At 37.7% G+C, this 24,815-nt stretch overlaps 1 protein-coding gene across 1 annotated transcript in view; it reads right to left on the reverse strand.

Moving 5' to 3' along the window:
• The window catches only part of PAXIP1 (PAX interacting protein 1), a gene marked incomplete at both ends in the record, with an annotated part of 35,319 nt that overhangs the window by 463 nt on the left and 10,041 nt on the right, over nucleotides 1–24,815 (reverse strand). Inside the window, 16 exons of the mRNA XM_082479031.1 lie at nucleotides 207–282; nucleotides 366–500; nucleotides 1,702–1,802; nucleotides 4,013–4,181; nucleotides 6,479–6,581; nucleotides 6,980–7,047; nucleotides 9,623–9,666; nucleotides 9,801–9,985; nucleotides 10,553–10,674; nucleotides 13,163–13,300; nucleotides 13,634–13,729; nucleotides 14,697–14,791; nucleotides 15,611–16,334; nucleotides 19,179–19,823; nucleotides 23,496–23,609; nucleotides 24,633–24,696. Of these exons, the coding sequence (XP_082335157.1) occupies nucleotides 207–282; nucleotides 366–500; nucleotides 1,702–1,802; nucleotides 4,013–4,181; nucleotides 6,479–6,581; nucleotides 6,980–7,047; nucleotides 9,623–9,666; nucleotides 9,801–9,985; nucleotides 10,553–10,674; nucleotides 13,163–13,300; nucleotides 13,634–13,729; nucleotides 14,697–14,791; nucleotides 15,611–16,334; nucleotides 19,179–19,823; nucleotides 23,496–23,609; nucleotides 24,633–24,696 (2,879 nt within the window). The remainder of the gene's footprint in view (nucleotides 1–206; nucleotides 283–365; nucleotides 501–1,701; nucleotides 1,803–4,012; nucleotides 4,182–6,478; nucleotides 6,582–6,979; nucleotides 7,048–9,622; nucleotides 9,667–9,800; nucleotides 9,986–10,552; nucleotides 10,675–13,162; nucleotides 13,301–13,633; nucleotides 13,730–14,696; nucleotides 14,792–15,610; nucleotides 16,335–19,178; nucleotides 19,824–23,495; nucleotides 23,610–24,632; nucleotides 24,697–24,815) is intronic.

Genomic DNA, 24,815 nt, shown 5'->3' on the forward strand with positions numbered 1-24,815 from the left:
GCCTACCCTTCCAGAGATTTATGCTGACCTGGCTATAAAATACCTACATTAGAAATACTCAGCAAACAGCTAGCTCAGATTTCTCTGTGATTTGCAGGACAGACCACATATTCCTCTATTATTACATGAAAGCTTCTACTTGTAAAATAATAAAAAAAAATCAAAACAGCTGTACTGTTCAAATTACATTCATAGGTTACACATACCTATGGCTCTTGCGAAATATTCTCGACATAAGTGAAGATCATTCTCACAGGAAATCAAGATTATCTCCGGCAAACTCTAAACAAAAGAAACTAATTGTAAGCTCAGAATAGCACAGTAAGATATTACCGATACAGTTTAGAAAGCAACACTGTACACACTTTATTCTGCTTATGCTCCATGAGTTTTCGAAATGAAGGTTGTTTAGATAATACTTTTCCTCCCGCACATTCCACAATAGCTTTCATGGTGGAAAGACTTGGACAAATTCCAGGTGTAATGTAAAAATATTTTCCCTAGAAAGAGAAGAGAAAGAATAAGTAAAAGCATTGTTTTGTTAACTGTTTTCTGCAAGACATCGTTTTATTATCATGTGACTATTCTCTTACACAATTATGGGGCAGGTTTTATGAGCTGGTGTTAGATACCACAGCTTAAGGCAACAAATTTATCAGCTGTTGAGTTGTTCTTAATTACCACTGATCTGTTTTCCCTGGAGGGGTAAACCCACAATTTTGATAAATTTGAACAGCTTAGGTGTGCCAATTTGACACCTTTAGAATAGCAACCAGGAAATGTTCAAATGACCATGGTTTAAACTATGGTTCAAAAAACACCACCCCAAAATATATATAGGACTAACAGCGTTCCTTGCTTCTTCAAGCACAGGGACATCTCAAGTGTTGCAAAAGAACTTTCAGCTTTTAATTAATGTATTACTTTCTGAAAAAAAATTATCCTACTGATTGACTGAGACTGATACAGGTGATCAGATCACAAACTAGATTATCTCTGTTTACCAGCTAGGAATAAAAAAACCCCACCAACCCTGCTATTTAGAATGGAAAACTGAGTGAAATCATTCAGACAATAAAAGACAGAGATTCTTATTCATTACAAGTTGTAAAAATACCCTTGTTAAGTGTTTTGCCTCAAGAAAAAGCCTCAAATTCAGCTACACTGAATAACCTCTAGCAACGTGGATCTTCAGATACCTCCCTGCACTGTAACGTAATTTTAACTGGAAGCATCAAAACCATCTTGCACCATCCCAGCTAACAGCCCGGTGGTGACTGCAGTCTTCAAGGATATCCCTGAGGCTGAAGTGCAAAGTCACTCTCAGACCCCCATTTTTATGGGCAAGTGCTGTCACTGGTATTAAAAAAAAAAAAAGTCCCTTCTGTAAGTGGCATTTTACAAATAATAGAGCAATGTTTTCAATTTTGTAAGGGAACAAATACTGTTAAGTATACTGAGCATATACCAAGCATGTTTTGTTCACATCTGCAGGATCCAGTCACTCAAGAGGGCTTAGATCCATCCCAACAATGCTTAGGCAGGAAATACGCATAAAATAAAAAGCAAAATTTAAAACAAACACTTCATGTTAAATGCTAGTCTGTTTTATTGTCCTCAACTACAAAAGCTGTAGTCCCAATGCTGAAATAATTAGGTTTAAAAGCCCCAAGTATTTAAATGTTCTTTTAAAGTGCATACCTTGAACAGTGGAGCTACCTGTGCTCTCTTTAGAGACTCCTCTAAACTAAAGCAGAATAGCACCTCAGCTTCAGCGTCTCTGAGCACAAAGTTCTGCTCATCTGAAAAAAAAAAAAAAAGACTGATGATGTAATGCATGAAAGACAAAAACATCCACGTAACCCAGGATCTAATACGATCAGAAAATGTAAATGGTAAACACTCACTAATTTTAACATGATTATAATACTGCCGTTTATTAGGCATCTTACAAGGATGACCCATGATTATTTGGAGAACAAAATTGTGTGTGTGTTCTACACAGAATCACAGAATTTTCAGAGTTGGAAGGGACCTCTAGAGATCATCTAGTCCAACTCCCCTGCCAAAGCAGGATTGCCCAGAGCACATCACTCAGGACTGCATCCAGGCGGGTCTTGAAGATCTCCAGAGAAGGGGACTCCACCACCTCCCTGGGCAGCCTGTGCCAGTGCTCTGTCACCCTCACCGTAAAGAAGTGTTTCCGTGTATTTGAACGGAACTTCCTGTGTTCTAACTTGTGCCCATTGCCCCTCGTCCTGTCACTTGGAACCACTGAAAAGAGCCTGGCTCCATCCTCCTTCAACCCACCCTTTAGATACTTGTACGCCATAATAAGGTCTCCCCTCAGCCTTCTCTTCTCCAGGCTAAAGAATCCCAGCTCTCGCAGCCTTTCCTCATAAGGGAGATGCTCCAAGCCCTTAATCATCATCACTTGTGTATCTAGCAACAACCACTGTCCTATAAAGTCCATTTTTCTAACTTATTGGAGGAACTTGCAAACTTTTATTTGTTGATTCTCTACAAACAGAGGAGAAGAAAGATTACATTTAAGTTCAAATCACTGTGACAACCAATGGGAGCCCAGAAACTGTCTTTAACTCTTCACGCAGCCTTAACAGAACAAACTTTCCATCTATTTCCCTTGTCTTATTATTCAGCTGATTTTTCTTTCCTTTTTTTTTTTTTTTTAAATTTTTTTTATTAGGGACAGAGTTTCAGTCTTATCTTTCCACAAAAAGCTATGTCAAACACATTTCCAAACCACATTTAATTCAAAACACTTAAGTTTAAACAAAAAAAAGAATTTATATGGAGAACAAATTGGTCTTTCCAAGGATAACTCTAACAACCTGTAAGAAATGGTATTAACACTCTTCCATAAGACAAAGAAAACCAGTAGGACGATTTCTCTAAACAATTGCCATGTTTTCCATCATTGTACTAGATACAAAAGTGAAGGCAGCCCATTAGCTACAAATTGACTAAATTTCAGTAGACAAGTACAGTACTTCATGTCCTAGATGAAAACGGTCATCCTTCTATATACCCAGACCTTCTTTATCTTCTAACAGCTTTCAAATGGATTGATTTCTTAGGTCACTGACGCTGAACCAAGCAAGTCACCTTCTCCAGATTTAGAAAAATGTTTGCTGGTTTATTGGTTAATTACCCATAGATTTAAGTCTTTGTGATGGTTAGGCAGCCATGTTTGTTCCTTTCAAGCAAATTATATAAAAAGCATAAAACAATCATAAAACAAATAATCAGACTTCTAAGATTTCTTCAGATCCAACATCCTTGTCAAGTAGACTCAAACCATCTATTTTTTTTCTTTTTGGCTGTCAACAGAAAAGCAGTGCAAACACAAAGTTGATATATTCCAATACAGTTATGGTACTAGACTAATTAAATTTAATTATTTAATGCATTTTTGTATGTATTTCCAAGAGTGGCTTAGTTCTTTACAACTAATATTTTAGAAAAATTATTGAAAACAAAAAAAGCATTTGGGGTTTAGAAAGTAATGTACCCAAATCTGCAATGGCTACACGAGAAAGAAATACAACGCTTAACAAGATCCAACTATTTAATCACTCTAAAGCCAACTTTTAAAGTATTTTTTACTTCATTTAATGGAAATAAACTGTATTAAATCAAACGAAAACTAAACAAAATGTTCGGCTGAAAGAGAACTTAATAAAAAAATACATCATTTCTTCTTATGACAGCATTATATAGAATGATACTGACATAACCTTCTACCTCAAGTGAAATATAAACTAGCTGCTAGTATAACTGTTTAAACATAACGAGTTATGAACTATGCCAGTCAGATTTGCTGTAGACCTAAAATCTCTGCTTCCAAAACTGAACTTTTTAGAAAACTGGCAAGAGAGACTAAAGTTAGAAGTCAAAGCAATCAAGTGTATTTAAATATGCATGCCTTCTTCGCATACTTAAATCAGCAAACCTTAAGCTTAGTATATAAGTTCATACTAGTTTAACTTACCAACAAACTTCTGGCATTTGAAACACTCTTCCAACCACTCTGGAGTTACTATGTGCTTGACTACAGAAATCGCTGTCAGGAACTTGACAGTTCGGGTGACTTTACTGGCAATTAGATGGGTACATTTCTGGGCAGATTCTGCTACTTCACCTCCAAGGATATATAGTTTCTGAAAGTTGTACAAAATACAAATCAGAATGGAATAGTCCTTTAAAAACTGGAGGAAAAAAATTAATCATAAAATCACCATCAAATAAAACTAAGTTTCTAATGAGACAATAAATATAGGAGAATTCTGTATTACAGTCATTCCTTTACTAAAGATGATTAAAGGACAGAATTTACAGCATTGAATATCCAGGTATTTCCAGCCATAAATTTCATCCGGCAAGACTGAAAGCTACATTCTGCTTCTGTAGGGTTTTTTGGTTTGGGGTTTGTTTTTGGCTTTTTTTAGCAAGGAAGTAACTATAAGATACAAATTAAAATCTTTAAGTGAAACATGCTATTAAATTCAAGTAAGCAGAAAATTTAATGATTTCGCTCTTTTCTATGGAAGCTGTAATATACTCTGTAGCTACAGTAAACTTAATTTTGCTATTTTGTTCTTTGAAGAGAAAAGCATCTCAAGAAAAACATGTATTCTTTAAATACAGTAGTTCCAGATGTATTTTTGATGATACTTAGTAACTATTCCATTTTCCTTGGTTTAAACTACCAAACCCAAACTAAGTCTTCACAGTTGCTAACTTGCCAGTTAAGATAAAAGTCATTATCTGAAGGGATTAGTAATACAACTAATCATCTGGTGAGGCATATCAAATTACCATAGGCGTTAGTTACAAATAGAGTGCTTCCTCTCACAAAAATTTAAAGAATTAAAAAATATTTGGACAGCTTCAGTATCTATGCACCATGGATTTCTGATTTTCTATGACAAGCATTTTGTGCAAAAAAATAAAAAAAAAACACCAATATCTTTAAGTATAAATATTTAACATACTGGGGTGATTTTATTACAACAGTCACCAGGAGTCACCCAAGCGAGAATGCCTCCTGAATTCTAAGAATCCCTGAAAGATCTCTGGCATCTCTGTACTGCTCTGATAATAATGAACAAGTAGGATAGAGAGGGACTATGTTTTAAGCTTTTCTTTACCATGCCGGCTTACTTTGATGGTTTGCATAAAGACGATACAGAAAAGTATTACTCAATGACACTGAATCTACTATTTATTTCCTTCAGGGTACGTATAAACATATTGTGAACAGTACACTTTTACACCTATGAAAGGCAAAGGCTGTTATTTCCATAGTTAATATACATTCACCTCAAACACTGTATATCTATGAGTGCAGATCTTGTAAGATTTCCATTTTTATGTTCATGGAACCCTTTGGGCATACCAGAAAAGACTACCCCTCCATCTCAAGAAGATAGGAAGTATCCAGCCTCATCTGGGTATCCAAACTCAGAAGGGTCTTGATGATATCTCTGCCAAGTTTAGATTCAACTTCACAAGCCTTGAGGCTGAAGTTCAATTTTGTATTTGTGAGCCATAGCTGTTACCAAAACAGATTCTCCATATAATTAGGCCAGTGCCAACATGACAGAAAATGAGGAGCTGACACTGGAACTTTATGTGATATACCTAAAAATATTTTAAGTTCCAAAATATTTAATACCTGTCTTCAACTGCAAGGGAAAAACTCCAAAGTTTTTACTACTTTAAAAACAAGTTTAGGTATAATAAAGTTGATATTAGATATTTTTGAGCATGCTGACAACGCCTCATTTACTTTTGATTAGCTGGAGTAGGCATCAGTGGCCAGACCTTCCATGCACGACTGAGGTCAGCAGTTAAGAAAACCCTGTGCCACAAACCTGAGCTAACATGTGATATAACATAAATGAAAAGTTATTTTGGAACAAATATTTAGTAGTTATTAAGATTCAAGGAGTGATTGGATTTTTACATCGTTAAAAGAATAAGTGATTTAGATTCAAGTTTTGGGACGGCATTATTAGGCAACAGAACAAAATCTCCATGGGAACTTATTATCTCACTTTGCCGTAGGCTTTGTCATCAGCTTTCTTTGAAGTATTTGGCATTACAGAAAGCAAGTAGATTAGAAGAGTCTCATCCAGTACAACCATCACTACTTTTCTCACCGAAATCTGATCATGAAGTTTGCCGATTTAAAAACAAATGTGGAAGGGGCCTTCTTGCTTTTAAAATAATCACATGGAAAGAAGAAAGTAGCACAGAAGCATGAAGTAGTTAACTAAAGCAGAACAGACACCGAATAAAACTAATTTCACATAAATCTACAGTCTAAGCTCAGCCCCAATTAAGTACCCACTAGATGTATCCTAATCAAGTCTTAGATAGCAAAAATTCAACATCAAGAAAAAAGCCAACAGATGTTTCAATGTAGCTGACAAGAGATAAGCATGAAAATCACCTTAATGTACTGTTGAACTTGCATAGGTTCAAATCCTGTGAAGAGCACCATTGGTGTCAATTCTGGGGTGAGTTTTTTAGTAGGTGGTGGTAGGTCTTCAATCCTACAAAATACATGAAATACACCAGAATGTGAAGTTTGGGCCCAAAGTTTTATTAGTATTATTATTTTAAAACTAGACAAGCACACTCTTGCACTTGCAACTTTTACCAATGGAAGTACTCTGATGAATGAGGATTAGCCAGGATCAATCTTCTGAAGAAAAAATTGCTATGCTGAGAACAGGAAATTTTCTCCTGCTTCTGTTCTCCCCAATTCTCTTGCTAATTCACTCTCTAGTTATGATTTTATTCTTACCAGTTGAGTAGCTGGCAATATGCAAAAACCATTGATAGTTACTTCAATCAGCAGGGCACAGGATGGAACCAGACTGATGGCCAGCTGACACTTCTGTGAAAAGTAAATTAAGGACTACTAGCACTGATTGCACACTATTCTTACCTTGCTCTTTTGGAAGATGGCTGAAGACTGGATTCATTTTGCTTTGGTTTCAAAGGCAACCTCACACCCTGAAATTAGAGCATCCACATGTTTATATCTGAATTGAGCAAGGAAACCAGCTTCTGAAAGAGGAAAACTGTACACCGATATTCTGAGGCTATATTAAAGAAAATAAAACACAAATGAAAAAGACACACTACTGGTGCACCTATTGCTTACAGAACTGACTCAAGAGCAAAGCTGTGCGTTAACCAAGGCTTCTCCACAAAGCTACGTAACCATTTAAGTGTATTCCAAATAAAATACTGTGGGACTTTTTTCCTTCTGATAATCATCAATGGAAAGCCCAAAGAATTAAATGAGAAAAAGACTGAAAAACCTGTTCATTTGTTAAATACATGAAGACTACAATATTCTTCCATGTGCTTAAACATCAACAGAAAATATTGGAACCTTCGTCTTAAGCACTCAAGTTCCCTAACTACGTAAACAGAAGCTCCAGTGGATGCTCAGGTACTCATGGGATAGACACTGCCGCCTCCCCAGTACCAGATCAGCCACTAGAGCATTTGCCCAGGAGCAGAGAAATGCAGCTTCTAGGCTCTCCTTGGCCTGAGTAACTTGAAACCACAGCTCTCGCTTGCAGGAGCCTTTAATAACTATTCCTTTTTAACCTTCAAATCTACACCTGAAATTTAATGAGGAATGCTAGAGGCACATGACCAGAAAGACAGGCAGCATTATTCCAGCGGCACTGTGAGGACGGTCCTTTGGGAGGAACAGGCCACGGGGTTTTGTTCCCTGCTCTCAGGGACATGTGTTTTTATGCTAGACAATCACTAGAGTAAGAGCAACTGGAAAGAAAAGCACACGCGCTCACTTTTTCATAGATATTTCAACTATGAAAATGCAAAAGGTAGATGGCATCAACACCAGCTGATAGAGAGCTGTCCTCAAAAGACAACCCCATACTTTAAATCCCAAGACAAATAGAAATGCCTATTGTGAGGGCAGTGAAGTATCTTGTCTGACACTTGCACATGTCCAGCACTTTTGATTACCAAATCATATCTTCATATGTGGGCATCCTGAGAGGAATCGGACAAGACTACCTCCAGGAGTCCCTTTCAATCTAGATTACAAGATACTCGTTTCACATGGGCAAGAAAGGTCCCCATGTAGTAAATACAGGAAGAGAGGCTTTCTGACCCCTAGGTCTCTCGATTTGCTACAAAAGACAAAACATGGACCAACACCTGGTCTGACTGAGTCACACGAAGGTGGCACATGCCCAATTTTAAGACGAGTTCAACTGCAGTGGGGACACAAAAGGTAGTGGGTAACAAACCCAAAACTGAGTTAGTTAAAAGCCATTCTAAATATGAATAGTGCATACTGAATCTCTTCAAGGATTTTTTATTTTACCACTATTTTGCCACACATCCTTCTTCAGGAAAATATGAAGTGCACAAATTTTTAAAGGCAGTTAATTGCCTAAAAGTTAGTTTCCTACGGACCCACAAAACAAGTTCATCGAAGAACGTTTCAAACTTATGTCCAGGAATACAGTAGTGACTATTCAAAAGCCCAAAGAAATTAAAACAACAAATAGCACCAAGACCCCATTTAAAGTATTAGCGCAAATTAAGTTATGACGGTTACTAAGCTTCTCTTTCCCGAACAGTACACAAAACAACTGAGATAAGAAGTGATCCAGAATACAAGAGGTATGGCAAAACATTTTTGTGCAATATCAAATGTTATCTGACAGTCATCTGCTGTGCAAATGAACTGAAAGCTCACTAGCTCAAATTGAGGTTTACCTACATCAAGATAGACACTGTGAAAACAGTTACCAAGTACAAATCTGAAATGGGAAGAGAATTTACAACACAAAAACTGAAACAGTTTTATACAGATTCAGAACAAGGAAACCGTTCAGAAGATAAGTTGCAGTTTCCACCTCAGATCTTACACCTGTCTCATGTTTTGCATGTTTCACAGTACTCACTACATGACAAAACCTAAATGTTTTTTATCTTTTGTAAGGTACATTCTTCATATCCTTACTGTTGTTAATTTACACTGCTGTCATTTCCAGGGTTATCAACTACCTTTTAAAAGCAAGCTATATTTTTAAATTATACAGTAGGTATACATGCCCGTGGTTTTAGTTCTTAGAATATTTCAAAGAGATGATAAAAGTAGTTCCACCCTTAATTTACATTATCTATTTAGTCAATATTCAAACACAATTCTTACCAATTTTTGGTGCTCTGCCTTAAAAATCCTTACGTGGCCTGATTTTCAGACAGTGTTAGGTACCGACTCAAAAAGTATTAAGCCCTTTCTAAAGATCTAATGTAAAAATTGAAGAGTGAAGCACTAGCCCAAGATGTCTCAATAGTAACTTGCTTTTGACATCATAGTGCAGGTTCTTAGTTCTGCAAAAGATTATTTCTCAGATTTCTCAAAATAAAATAGAGAGAACACTAGCAGGAAGTAAAGCCAGGAGGTTCAGTACGGGTCTGAGTACATCCCTCTGGCATGTTGCTCACACCACATAGACATATGCTCACACACTACAAACACTAAAGAGTAATCTCACAAAAATACCTGTACACATACAATAATTCAACGTACCATTAGAAGTTCTGGTGATACCTTTAATGGGACTCTCCAAGCATCTAGGAAACGAAGAACAAAACAAAAATGAAACCATTGCAAAGTTATTTATAACAGAAGACACATACTTCTATTGATTAAACAGGTACATATATAAATGCCACAGAACACAGGATTTTGGGACTGACACTCTTACCCAAAAGGTTTAGAACCAGATGTTGACTAGGAGAAAGTGGATCCTGAAGACTGAACACTGTATACCGACTGTGCTGTATCTGCCGTAAAGCTTCAAAATTTCCTAGCAGTATGTCACAGAGCCATTGTGCATTTACACATGGTATTCTCCACTCCTTAGCTTTCTCATACTTCAAGCCACTGGGCCTTATTGTTCAGAGATGAAGAAGAAAAAAATTACATTTCAATAAAATAGTTAAAATAGCAATTTCTAATAATAAACCTAAAATGCCAATATTTCTGTGTTAGCCTATTATCTATTTTAACTGTGACAAAGTAGATACTCTGAAAAAATACTTTTGCTTTATTTGCTAGAAGTCGTCAATTATGGGAGCATTTCTGCCCCAAAAGGAATCAAGTTAGACCCAGGTTTAACTTAATTTTCTACCCACAAGGTTTTAAAACAATTGTTTCAAAAACATATGTTTACTTATAGGTGATGTAACAGTCAGCATCACTTATAAAACATTGTAAAACAGTGAAATTAGAAATGACTTTTCTTTTGCCTGTCTTCAGAAGGCCAAACTTATCGTGCAACAGTGTGCAGTAATTTAGTTCACGAAACAACATCACTAATTTTATTGCGATCAAATCACAGAATTGATTAGAATTAACATTTTTATAATGAGATATAATTAGCACCTCCCGTTAAGAAAAGCACTAACTGGCAACAGGCAACCAAGAACATCAGTACTGCAGAGATAAACCACTTACTCTTTACAGATGAGAACTGTATTGCTGCGACACAGATAGCCTGTGTATTTGGCACCTGCTAGGTAGGCCATTAGTTTGAGGTCATCTCTGTCAGTATCAACAAATCCTGTCACAGAGATTATCTACAGACAGAAAGAGACAGTTACAAATAACTGCACATACACGGTACTTATAAAACAATCCTGTTGAAAGTATTTTTGTGTTACCAAGTTTTTTGCATTACTGTGAAAGACTATCACAATTATGGCATATAGGCACTTCACTAAAACGTGGCTTGTAGGATACAAAAAGTACAATTTAAAAGTGATTTGTTTATACGTAAACATTTCAGGGTTTCAGCACTAGTTCTGACTCAGGAAGAATCATTTTCATGTTGCTGGTCAGCTTTTTCTCATTTAAAGGCTACAAAGACTACAGTTTTACTGTAAAAGAGCTCACAGCTAATTTTTTACTCGCACATCTCGCCTATTTCATGGAATCATGGAGTTTTCAGAGTTGGAAGGGACCTCTAGAGATCATCTAGTCCAACTCCCCTGCTAAAGCAGGATTGCCCAGAGCACGTCACTCAGGACTGCATCCAGGCGGGTCTTGAAAATCTCCAGAGAAGGGGACTCCACCACCTCCCTGGGCAGCCTGTGCCAGTGCTCTGTCACCCGAACTGTAAAGAAGTCCTTCCGTGTATTTGAATGGAACTTCCTGTGTTCTAACTTGTGCCCATTGGCCCTCGTCCTGTCACTTGGAACCACTGAAATGAGCCTGGCTCCATCCTCCTTCAACCCACTCTTTAGACACCTGTACACCATAGTAAGGTCTCTCCTCAGCCTTCTCTTCTCCAGGCTAAAGAGTCCCAGCTCTCGCAGCCTTTCCTCATAAGGCAGATGCTCCAAGCCCTTAATCATCTTAGTCGCCCTTCGCTGGACTCGCTCCAGCAGATCCCTGTCCCTCTTGAACTGGGGAGCCCCAAACTGGACACAGTATTCCAGTTGTGGCCTCACCAGTGCAGAGTAGAGGGGGAAAATGACCTCCCTTGACCTACTGGCCACACTCTTCCCTGTGCAGCCCAGGATTCCATTGGCCTTTTTGGCAACAAGGGCACATTGCTGGGCCATGGATAATTTACTGTCTACCACAACCCCCAAATCCTTCTCCTCAGAGCTACTTCCCAGCAGGTCCGCCCCTAACCTATACTGGTGCCTAGCATTCTTCCTCCCCAGGTGCAGGACCTTGCACTTGCTTTTGTTGAACCTCATTAGGTTCTTCTCTGCCCAGCTCTCCAGTCTGTCCAGGTCACGCTGGATGGCAGCGCGACCCTCTGGGGTGTCAGCCACCCCTCCCAGTTTGGTATCATCAGCAAACTTGCTGAGGATACACTCTGTCCCCTCATCCAGGTCATTAATGAATATATTAAACAAAATTGGACCGAGTATTGACCCCTGGGGGACACCACTGGTTACAGGCCTCCAACTAGACTTTGTGCCGCTGATCACAACCCTCTGAGTTCTGTCCCGCAGCCAACTCTCAATCCACCTCACTGTCTCCTCATCTAGCCCGTACTTCCTCAGCTTCCTAATGAGGATGTTATGGGAGACAGTGTCAAAAGCCTTGCTAAAGTCAAGGTAGATTTCTTCCGCTGCTGTTTATATTCAGGAAGACAGAAACGCTTATGCTCGCTTGCCCTCCTCTACTTTTAAAAATCTCCTGAACGCTCTGCTCTACCCTGCCATGAAGCCGAACAAACTGTGCCAGCTGATCATAGGTGGTGAACTGTAATTCCACCTCTCCCATTCTTATCCCTAGTCTTGCCAAGTTTTCATTTTTGCCATTCTCTCCTTTTATTTAGGAAAAGGCAACAGCAATTTTGTTGTTGATAATAAATGACATTTATTACATATTACATTTACTACTAACCACTGTGTTCACATGCATATGGTTATATTCTAATTTCCCCAAACCTGTATTTCTTTTTATGCCTTTTAGAACAGGCTAGTAGCAAGGCCATCATCCTGTATGCCTGCATCTGGCACAAAGAAATCAAATGCCAAGACATACTTTGGCATCTTGTTTTATGTTGCACACTGTATTTCAAGATGCAACCAATTCAACTGCAAGTTTATGTTTCATTCCCACAAAATCCAACTTCCCCAGCGCTCCTCATTGCACAGGCTACTGGAACTGTGACCTCCTATTCTCTGATTAACAGAACAGGCTTCCTTTTCTGGCATTTACTAGGTATTGTCCCAGAAAAACCCTCAAAAAATCTCCTCAAAATATTGATTGATGGTAAAGGAAGCATATACTGTTAGACATGCTGTTAGTCAAAAACTATGCAGCTTAAATTCCTGCCATCTTGCTATGTAAAACTCATATAATCTTTGCACCTCAGTTTCTAAGAGAATAACTCACAAACAAAGGTGTTACTCCTCACCACTCAGAACTCAGTAAGACTTACAAAGCACTCTGAATCACCCGGTAGTATGCACCACATCAAGACAGGACCTTAAGATTAACAGAAGCTTTTCTTCAGAGACAAAAGAAATGTGTATTTTGATATATTTTAACTGCTCATGCAATGAACCAAGCATTTGTTATAAGCAAGCTTTTTCTTCTTACGTGTTGAGAGCATGGCTTTCCTCCTGGTGGAAATGCCACTGGAAAATGAAGGGCTCGATGAGGTGGTACCATTTTCTTCTTCTTCAAGATTGAGTTCAGCCAGTGTGCTGTAATACATCTCTTCCTTTCTCTTAAAGCCTATGAATGCACAAGCAGCTTTTAAAAAACAGAATACATCTTTATTTTGTTGTAAACTTTTCCTACAATACAGTTTCCATTTTAATCATTTGCTTTTCTCTACTTTTTCAGGTTCCCTCTTCTCATAGCATCTTCCTTAGTGTTCTCTGGGATAAATCTACTACACGCGTTATGAAAGTTTGTTGTACCATACACCACAAATCATAAAAAAGCAAATCACGAAAAACTTTAATTTTACACTTACAATCTAAGCATGAAGTACATACTGAAAAGCCCTACCTTTCCAGTAATAAAATTAAAGCATGCATGATTACACATTAGTAGTTTGCTTACCTGAGCATACATGTTACTGACTTGGCTTTCACAAAGAAGATGTGTACACCTGCTTGTAAGGGTAGGGTCCACTGTCCCACCGTGTGCTTGAATGATCTGGTAAGAGAACAAACCCAAAACTTCTAATATATATATATATAACTATTTTAAAATTACCCTAAGAAATAAACGGTCTTAAATTAATGTCTACTCTTTAGGACACTGCCACCGTTAGCACCATTTCACTGAAGAATTACCCCCCCCAAAAAAAAGGTTTGTTATCTAGCTTAAAAACATTTTAAAAAACAATAATGGAGAAAACAAAATTAAATATGCACCTTTTCACTGAGCTACAAAAGGTCTATTTTTTTAGAATCAATTAAAAAAACCCAGATATAAATAAAAATAACCCTTCTCATGTATCTTTAGTTTTGCAATATAACTTAAACAAATTTTCATGAACTATTCAATTCTATCTCAGCAATAAACACAAGTGCTGTTAAAAATGTCAACAGCTTACTTGATTATGCAAAATTGTAGGGAAAATTCAACTATAAAATCCATCAGAAGTTTCTGAAGAACATCAAAGTCCTCTCATTTAGGAAAGGATACAATCAGAATTTTCTGAAAAATAGAAGTTGGCAAAAAATAGAAACACTCTATTCCTCCATCTTATTCACTCAGGTGGATACCTGACAGGCTACTAAATGCCAAAATTATATGCAAAAAAAGGCTTTTTATACAATCAGATTAAAGAAAGAGAGCAATGCGATATTACATTTGCTGTACTACAGCTGCCTGATTAAAAGCATAAATAGTCAGGAAATAGTTAAGGCTGTAACTTATTTAGCCAATGTTCTGACTAAAGACCTAATTCAACCAGGCTTCACATCTACAGCATTTTTATTACTTTTTCTGGTCAGCTGCAGCTGAATAATTTTTTTAGGTTGTAACACAAACATTGCACAAGGGGATGCCTAAAGAAAAGTGAAAAGTGCTGAAATACTTCCAATGATTTCTTTTAGAATTTAGTTACTGTGACATTATGTTATGATAGTTTTTTTAAAATACAGCAGAATCTCACCCGTTTCCAGGTCGCTAACAGCTGTTTGTCAGACATCTGTTCTGGGTAATCAGCAATTGCAAAGACACAGCCCAGTAGGAAATAGTCTTCTGGAACTAGAATAGTTTGGCACAGAAAAGAACAAAAAATTAAATACTTACAAGTCTGAAGAGTTCATCTCAGAACATATTTGCTACACTAATCTTTCCTACTACCAGGTCATAAACTTATTTCAATTTTGAAGTAAATCTGTCTTGGAAAAAGCAGGATCCAAAATTTCAAAGCTGACAGCCACATCTAAAGGCACAGTTCAGCCCACAGTTTGTTTTTGTTCTGGGTGGGTGTTTTCCTGGATGAAGGGGTGCTAGAGGGGCAGAAGGAAGGGGCACCAAAAGGAAAATATATGACAACTTATTCTTTTATACAGATCAGCCAGGAATAGCCAAAACAATCAAAAAGCTTTCAGTTCTGCTAGCATGGACAGAATTCAAAGTAAGGTATGACAACTTTCTATCTACTACTGAATCCTCATTAATATACTAGTATTTCCAAAATTTAAGCTGCCTTTCCAGTTGTTATGCTGTTTGAAAGCTTCCCCCTTTCACTCTTCCAAAGGAAAAAAAAATTAAAAAAAAATATGGTATGCATAGACTAACACTGTTCTCACAGTGTAATTTATATGCTAGTGGCATAAAGTATATATTTGAAAAGAGAATGTCATCAGTGCTCTTACGCTTTTCAGATTTCTGGATCATCCTTAGTTATAATTTAAATCTGTTTGCCTAAAAATTAATAAACCAGGTCCTGAGGCACGAATGGCATTTATAATTGTTACAATCCCATACTGTAAACACAGCATTATTTTTCGACATTCTAACCCACATTATGTCGTCATTAGCCACTTTTTCCAGGATCAGAAGGCAATAATTACTAACTCTCTGCTGCTGGATCGTGCCCAAAAAGCGGCTGCTGTTGCAGTTGTTGCTGTTGCTGCTGGTGGTGTTGTGGCTGCTGGGGTGCAACTTGATGCTGTAGTGCTTGAGATGTCTGAGTTAGGTGTTGTGTTGCCTGGTTCTGCATTTGCTGTTGCTGATGCTGTTGGTGTAATCGCTGTAAGTGCTGCTGCTGCAATTGTTGCTGCTGTATCTGCTGCTGCTGATGTTGTAGCTGTTGCTGCTGCAGATTCTGTTGCTGTAGCTGCTGCAATTGTTGCTGCTGTAGCTGCTGCTGTTGCAACTGATGAAGTTGCTGTTGCAATGCATGCTGCTGTTGGAATTGGAGCTGTTGCTGAGGACGGTGTAGCTGCTGTTGCGCATGTAACTGCTGCTGTGGAAACTGAAGCTGCTGTTGTGCGAACTGGTGCTGCTGATGAACTTGCTGCTGCTGTTGCGAGAACTGATGAGGCTGTTGCTGTTGGAAAGACTGCTGGGAAATCTGGGGTTGTTGCTGCTGCTGCTGTTGTATCTGCATAAGTTGTTGAGGTTGAAGGTGTAAAAGAGGATGGTGCTGTTGCTGCTGTGCTTGATGTGACTGCTGCAATAAATGTGTCTCTGGTGTTAGTTTCACTTGACTAAACAGCACCGCATTTGGATGTCCCTGTTGGCTATGATTTACTTGTTGTTCTAAACTTTTTGTAGGTGCTGAAAGTGATTGTAATATCTAGAAAACAAAGATTAGTTTTGTGACCTTTTTGTTGTCATTCAGTTTTAAAATTATTTAAAGAACTACTGGGAAAACACAATTCTCAAAAGAAAAGAACCCTATGCTTAAATACATTGTGAGCTAAACAAAAATCTTTTAACTGTTAATAGCAAAATGAAAAGGCAGGACTTACATGTAGAAAAGCATGGAGCTACACATGGCTCCTAATATAAGGCAATGCACATCTTAGCAAAATTTAGGATTAACACCCATCCCGGTATTATTGATATCTCCAATGAATTATGACTATTAACACTATATTAATAATTCTATTGATCAACTCAATCAACTATAATATTCATTTTACAATCCTGTTGGGCCATTAAGTTCAAAGTTTAGTTCCACAGTCTTACTTTCTTTAACTTAAAAATTGCTGATGAAGCCTCTACTAATTAGTGCTGTTTGAAACATGGGAACTTAATACAACCTTGCTTTCTTTTGAACCAATTCAGGAATACCTAGGTCTATTTTTTAAACTGTATCTCAAAATACAAAGAAAGACATTGATCTGCTGAGCACTAATAGTTCCTTTGGGAAAAAAAAATAACCAACTCATACTTCAGAGTAATAGATTTTAGGTTTATACAGAGTGCTGAAGTAATATAGAGTTTAATTTTATTTTTAGATTTATAACTCAGTTAATAGAAAAATCATTTCACACTAAGCAGACACAAGTTTGCAAGAGAGCTTTTAAAGCACCAGAAAAGGGAAAATCAGGCCAATTCTGAATAGATTAGGATGACTTTTACATAGTTATTAAAATATTTTAATATAAACTGCCTATTAAAAATTAGAAGGAACAATAGGAAACTCTAGACTCACCATTCATAGTCTTTTAAACATTAAATCAGCTTTGGTGAATCCTGCAAAGCTTGTTTCCTTCACCCACATTATTTCATCACATGCAGTGTAAACTTTAGTGATGTGTGTGAGAGAGGGGAATCAAAGCACATCACTAAAACACAAAGCCAAATAACCGTATCCTTGCAATGAGAGGTCCATCTTCATTAGAGGTGGCTCAAGTGTTTTTTACAATGCACTTCAAAACAACTCAGGTTTCATCAAAGTAATTTTGATGTTGTTGGTATAGCATACACTTACAACCAGGATTATCAATGCATCACCCATCCCTAACATCTAGACAGCACCACAGTATAAACATTCAATAACTAAAAATAACATACACAAAAAGAATGTTTCCGTGGCTCCGTATGAGGAGAGATCTTCATGCTGCTCCCCACAAAAAGTCCCAAAAGTCAAAATTACAGAAGCTTCAGGACACATATTTAAAAATAAAGGGATAAAACTTTCAAAAGTATCCTAGGGCTCTGTTCAGAAAGTAACTTAGTATCTGCAAAATGCCTTATTATTACAGATCTTGCCATTTGGCAGAAATCTTAGGTTCAAATGAAACATTAACTTTCCAAGATTGTGCACCAAGACATGGAATCCACCCAAGACTGGTACCCAAGCTGGATACAAAGTACAATTTAACCTAGCCAGAGGGAAGTTACAAGGAAAAAGGTAGAATTGTTATTCCTTCCTCTAGGAAGCAGATTCACGACTCTAAGATGCAAAGCTTTTTTCCACGTGCTGGAACTAGCACGGCAATCTACACAGCAGCCTGATTCAGTAGTTGAGAAGAGTCCTTGCACACCATAGCCAAGTCCCTAGTCTAACAGACTTTCTAGCTGAAGCACGATACCATCAACTGCCCTACAGCCCTACAAATATTACTTACAGAAAAATACTTCCACAGGGACACCACTAAAGAGCATTTGATAAGTACAATGGGTTGTAGATGTGGCGTTCAGACATGAAAGCATCAGCCAACTTACCAGCACTGGCCAACCGGCCAGGACTTTGGAGATTCTGCTCAGTCCTTAAACAATTCAAGGCACTGAGAAAAGGAATCTAAGACTCAGTTTTAAAAGGAAGCCTGTATTTCCATTTCATACTCAGCAGTCACATAGACAACTAAGAACCAACATTTCTGAGTGACTCCACTTTTCGTGTTTAAGTACTAGCTGTAAGCTTCTATATTATTCAGGCACCTTTGAAAGTTTTACCTTCAGATGAACATCCAAATAAATGCACCAGTACAATTATTTAAGTAAAAGAAACGTCTAACATTTACCAGCACCTACTATTCCCTTCCCATGTACGTCTTAGAATTTCAATGCTGCCCGTTATTTCAGTGCATGCTCACTTGCTTTTTATTTTCTTCTAAAAATAAATTCAATACAAAAGCTGCAATTATTTCAACTATACAAGTGGCATAAGAACTTGTGAGTTAGGACTTCTGCATCATAATCCTGACTACACTATATAACAACTTAATGATGCCCAGCAGAACAACGAAGTATAGAACTGAACCTACTGTGAGAACAATCCATTTCACAGTTTTATGTGTTTATAGCACAAATAATTCCTTGCACTGAATAAAAAGTTTGAAGGGTATGAAATCAGGTTTCCTCAACTAGCCAAATAATTCTAAATTAATGATTATTTTTTTTGCTCTTACCAAGAAATCAATACTGAAACTCTAAACCACACAGTAGTTAAACACAGCTTTACCCTTCCAAAGATTTTTTCCAAATGCATTGTTACTTCTGTGAACCTGCTAGGAATGAAGTTACTTATTACGAGGAGGTTACTAATTTGACCACAACTTCTAAGTAACATGGAGAACTTTTAATCTTTTGTAGATTTAAAGAACAATAAAAGGAAACTGAAGTTCTTTGATATGATAGTTCCTAAGAAAAAGTCCAATATCTTATAAATTAAAAATCCAACACTTACATGTGCTACATTTGATGGTCTATTAATTTGCTGAATATCAGCACTATTAGTAATATTCCTTAATGTCCGCACGGCTGGACTCCACGTAGCCATCATTTCCTGTCGATCAGAACTTTGGGCACCTTGTACCGAAGCCATTAGATTGCCTCTCAAATCTGGTGGCAAAATATTACCTGGCACTGGTGGGACATTGGCACATAAATTAATTAACCCAGAGTCTTTCCCTTGAGGCAACCTACGCTTTGCTGTAGATGCGTGTGGGACTTCAGCTGGTGTCCAATTCAAATTCCTTTCTTGCTTTTCTGGGGAGGAATCTGAAGAATCATCAAACATCAGTTCCCCTTTTGCCTTGTCAGCAGTAGTAGATTTTGGTGAAAAAACTTGATCACCCAAAGGTGATCCTTCTCGAGAAGACGCTGGGCTTGATAATTTTTCATCAGTACTAGCTTCATTTTGAGAATCTTGTTCTTCATTTTCTGCTTCCTCCTCCTCTTCCTCTTCCTCTTCTTCTTCCTCCTCGTATATAATTAAACGAGGATGATAAGGAGTCTCTTCTTTTTTAGCCTTATCAGCTATAGAATCCAGTACCCAGTCTGGTGTCACAATTTTAATGCTGTCCCGTTTACAAGCACATTCATATTTTTCCTGGAAAAAAAAAAAAAGTAAAGATTTTATTCGAAGACAAAAAATCCCAAATAACTTTTTTGAGGGCAGGGCTAGAGCATGGAGAGGCAGATCCCAAGAAGCTGTCCCATAACAGAAAGTTGATCTCTCCCACAACCAATAGGACAAACTACACTGCAGTGCATAACCACAAGTTCCAAGAGATTAAAACAAAAACCTCCACATTTACAATATAAGGACTCAGAAGGCACAACTGCAGAAGATTAAGTCTTCCCTTGCAAAAACACCACTACCCAAATTCTTCTCAAACCCAATCGACAAAGGTTTTGAAAATCATGATATATGGTTCTGAAAAAGCCTTCAGAACTCCAGCAGCTAGGAATATCACAGTCAATACTAAGATGCAGATGATTTTTAAGTGAAAATTAAGGTGAATCTAAATACAGTTTATACTTACATTTTCTCCACTGAAAACAAAACAAAACAAAACAAATCCCCAAAAGCACCATGAAAAAGCATTTAGGGAAAAATCAGAATTTCACAATAAAGTAGAGACCAATGTTTACAAACTGATCACTGAAAAAAAAAGCATTTCAAAAGGAATACAAATCAGAAACTGCTCAGCTATGTCCCATACACCTTCTCAGAAGCTGGAAACTGTGATGTTGCCCTCAACGTAAAAGTTACACTTCTGTCCAAATATTAGCTGGATCCATTTTAATGAGAGGTTATGATGCTGACAAAGTAGAAAACTTTATCCCTTCCTCTTTATCAATTCATCATTTGAAGATACATACAAATAGTAAAACTTCACTGTTTCCTTCCCTAAGAAATAGACACAGGATCAGTGCCCTATTCAAAACATCCTCTCTGATGGAAACCACTCACAAATATCAAGACAGGGAAAAAAGAAAACTTTCTTTAGAAGATTTGAAACTAATTTCAGGATCTAATATTTAAAAGTGATTGAAATAGGATTTTCTTTGTATGTCAAACAATATAAATTAACAACCAGCACATTCAGAAGAAATTAATTTAATTTAATGATTCTCTAGAGTTATTTCCTACAATGAAACTGTCATTCATACACAATAAAGAGATTACAGATGAAACCAAGTTTATTTGCAGATATGAATTTTCATTCTTTCTTTGTGGTGAGAATTATTAAGAATCTTGTTTTATCATCTTGTGTCTAGTCAAAGCAATCATTTACGTTTTCACTAATGTCAAAACTCTTCTCATTACCAACTGCTGCAGATTCCCTTGAAGTGTGTCAGAGCAGCAGGACTAGAAGCATTTTAAGTAATCATCCTATAAAATTTTTCCCATTCAGTGATTACATAAATTAAACAAGTTATTTTATCCTACAGATATGAAATGCTAATGTGTTTTTTTCAGTTTCTTGACTGGCAAGCTCATGACAACATCCTTTGCTCTAAAAAGCTTATGATTTACAGCAATACTTCTTAAATGGATAAATCATCGCCTCTTAAAAACACCATTTTAAGTAGCAAAGTTCTTCATCCAAGCATTACATTTTGTTGTGATGGAGGGGACAACTAGGGCTGCATTCAGTACACCCTTCCAACTCTTCCACAGAAGAAAGATCATGCACTTAAAAAAAAAAAAAAAAAACACAACAAAAAGCCCCCCAAAAAAACAAAATCCACCCCACCCCAAAAAAAACAACCTACAAAGGTTCTTACAGTTTTAAATGAAACAGGGAAGAAAAAGCAGACATTTCCCATGTCCACTTTGTCTTCTCCCAATGCCAGCCCATGTTTTATTCTAAAGCACTTTCCCATGTATCACACTCATAAGTTAATTGTCATCCTGCTAGCCACGTGTTTTTCTCTACCTTAGTACTAGGTAATTTACATTAACTCCAAAATAGTAAAAGTTACAAAAGTTGCATACAAACAAAACCAAAAACTTGCTCCATACACCACATTAACCAAAAGCATCCAAGCAATCATTTTTAAGTGAACTTCCATTTGTTTTAATTATTTTCAGTCTCTGAACAAACACACTAAATCACTACAAATGTATTTCTTCTTCAGGAAGAGGAGTACCTGAACACTTCATCAAGTTTCAGCGAACTATTATAACCAAAACATTACCAGCATTATAGTAGAGAAGGCTATTCTGATGTGCTCAATGCTGCCTTTAGCCGGTTACCTAATCTTTGTGATTCAGTTTCTCAATCTGTACAAAGACAGCAACGTTTAACTTCCTACACAGGAGTGGGATGACACTAAATTAGGAGGAGCTGTGGACAGAGAGGCCTTACAGGGAAATCTGGATAGACTAGAGAGCTGGGCAATCACCAACCATATGAAATTTAACAAGAGCAAGTGCCCGATTCTGCACCTGGGATGGAGTAATCCTGGTTATATGTACAAATTGGGGATGAGAGGCTGGAGAGCAGCCCCACAAAAAGAGATCTGAGAGTCTGGGTTGACGGCAAGTTGACTATGAGCCAACAGTGCGCCCCTGCACCCAAAAGGGACAACCACGTCCTGGAGTTCATCAAGCACAGCATAGCCAGCCCGTCGAGGGAGGCAACTGTCCCACTTTATGCTGCAGGGGTGCAGCCCCCACCTCGAGTTCTGTGTGCAGTTTTGGGTGCCTCAATGTAAGAAGGACATCAAACTATTAGAGTGTGTCCAGAGGAGAGTGACTGAGATGGTGAAAGGTCTCAAGGGCAAGACTTAGGAGAAGCAGCTGAGGTCACTTGGCTTGTTCACCGTGGAGAAGTCTGAGGAGTGACCTCATTGCAGTCTACAACCTCCTCAAGGGAGGCAGCGGAGGGAAGGTGCTGATCTCCTCTCTCTGGTGACCAGTGGTAGGACACAAGGGAATGGAATGAAACTGCGTCAGGGGAAGTTCAGACTGGACATTAGGAAAAGGTGCTTCACTGAGACAGTGGTCGGTCACTGGAACAGGCTCCCCAGGGAAGTGGTCATGGCACCAAGCCTGTCAGAGTTCAGGGAGCATCTAGACGGTACTCTGAAGTCATACAGTTTAGTGGTTCAGTTTGAGTTAGCCCTGAGAGGAGCAGGGAGTTGGACTTAATGATCCTTACAGGTCGCTTCCAACTTAAGATATTTTATGATGGGAGTGATTTGAAGTATGACTACTTTATCAGCAGTTAGACAGGAATGCTGTGTACTGTTTATCCTACCATCTCTTTAAGAAGAATGACTTGAGGGATTTTCAGAGTTCTCTTTCAGATAAAAAACAGCAACAAAAAAGAAAATAACCTGCTCCTCCTTCTGCTCTCTTTGTTCCTCTCTACCTCGTATCATCAAAGGGCATTTTACACCATTTTTCAATTTTGTCTTTCATTCTTCTTCACTGATTCTGTATCTACAGATTTACAAATCACAATTGCTAATGATTATGAAATGTCAAAATTAGGTCAACACAAAGAGAGTAGAGAATAAAATGCTTTATTCAACCAGAAATACAAATACCAATATTAAATTGGACATCTTTTGAATTAATCAGGCCTATAGCCATGTAGAAAACAAATACAAACTGAAAAGCTGCAATGCAAAATTGTGTTGAGTTTAGCTGTTCAAGACTAACCACCAGTCTTAAGAATACTAACTTCAGGGAGATGGAAAATTTTTGATTATTCAAAAGCAAATGAGAGCTATAAGAAGACCTGAACATATAATAAACTCTTACCCCCTTTGGCTCAGGCACAATCAAATGAGTACACTTATTATTGAGGCTCAGCTGGCAATTCCCTCCATAAAAAGTAATCAAAGCCCACAGCGTACTTCGGTCTTCAGATGAAACCTAAAAGGAAGGTAAATAAGCCTTTTAGTTCTATGCAACCAGCTGCCTTCTGCTTGAAGAATTTTAGTACAATACATGACATACCATTTACAAGTCTGGCTAATGTATTACCTATCACTTTTAAATACCAAATTAACATGAAAGTTACGGAGAAAAAAGGGTGACGAAGAGACGCAACAAGAAAAGACATTAAACAATGATTTTTAACTTGCACGGAGAAAAATAAACCGTTCTTCACTCCTGTAAAACTCAAGACCAATATATCACCTTCCACAAGAGAAAAAAGTTGGTGATCAAGCAAACAAGAATTATTTATCTTAGACAACCTGTTCACATTCATTAAACAGAATTTTAACAAGTAGACCAAATTAATAGCCTGTGTAAACACATGAAATGTTTATTTCTAACAACTAATGTCACAGCGACGTCCCCCTCCCCTGAGAAGAAAGCCACATGTATTTAAGCCATTACCATTCAGAGTTAGTGACACTATTACAGGAATAATTTGTTAAAAACTCTAAAGCACATACACGTATATATTCCATTAGCACCTAGGGCCTTATCCTGTCCGTTTGCACACACAGACTGGTCACCCACAGGCTACTCACAGATCTATAGAGCTGGCTATGAACACAAGCCACTGAAGCACCACCTTCCCACTTACTTCACTCACTGGCACCCTTGTTAAGGTTTCAGTGCATAAGTAGGTAAAACATGTTGACTGAATATTGCATCAATGCAGAAACAGAAGAACAGGAGCAAAGACTTCATAGTCTTAGTGTATTCTGCACTTTAGAATCACCATACGGCTGAATACAAGATAAATTACTGGTTGAACGTCCGCAGTTTGAAATGTTCATGCCCTCATTTTCAGTGAAAAACTGGTTTAGGTGATAATTCAGCTAACGTACAGATCAAAAGTCATAATACAACAGAAAAACTGGTACCTCTCTTCAAAAAAAACCCAAAGCACTGCACACATATTGCACATTGGAGTAGACTGAAACACGGTTCACTTCTTACCTGAGACAGACAGGCAGTGACTCCAAAAAAGATCTGACACGATTCTGGAGAAAAGCCATTTACACTGGAAAGGATGTGTCAAGGATGCAAAATAATTTAAGTGAGAGTTTCCTGCTGGACATTAGAAGGAAATTAAACAGTATGCATAGTACTTCTCATATATTATCAAGTATTTGACCACTG

The sequence above is a fragment of the Vanellus vanellus genome, assembly GCF_965231255.1.
Source record: "Vanellus vanellus genome assembly, chromosome: 2".
In the NCBI taxonomy this organism is placed as follows: Eukaryota; Metazoa; Chordata; class Aves; order Charadriiformes; family Charadriidae; genus Vanellus; species Vanellus vanellus.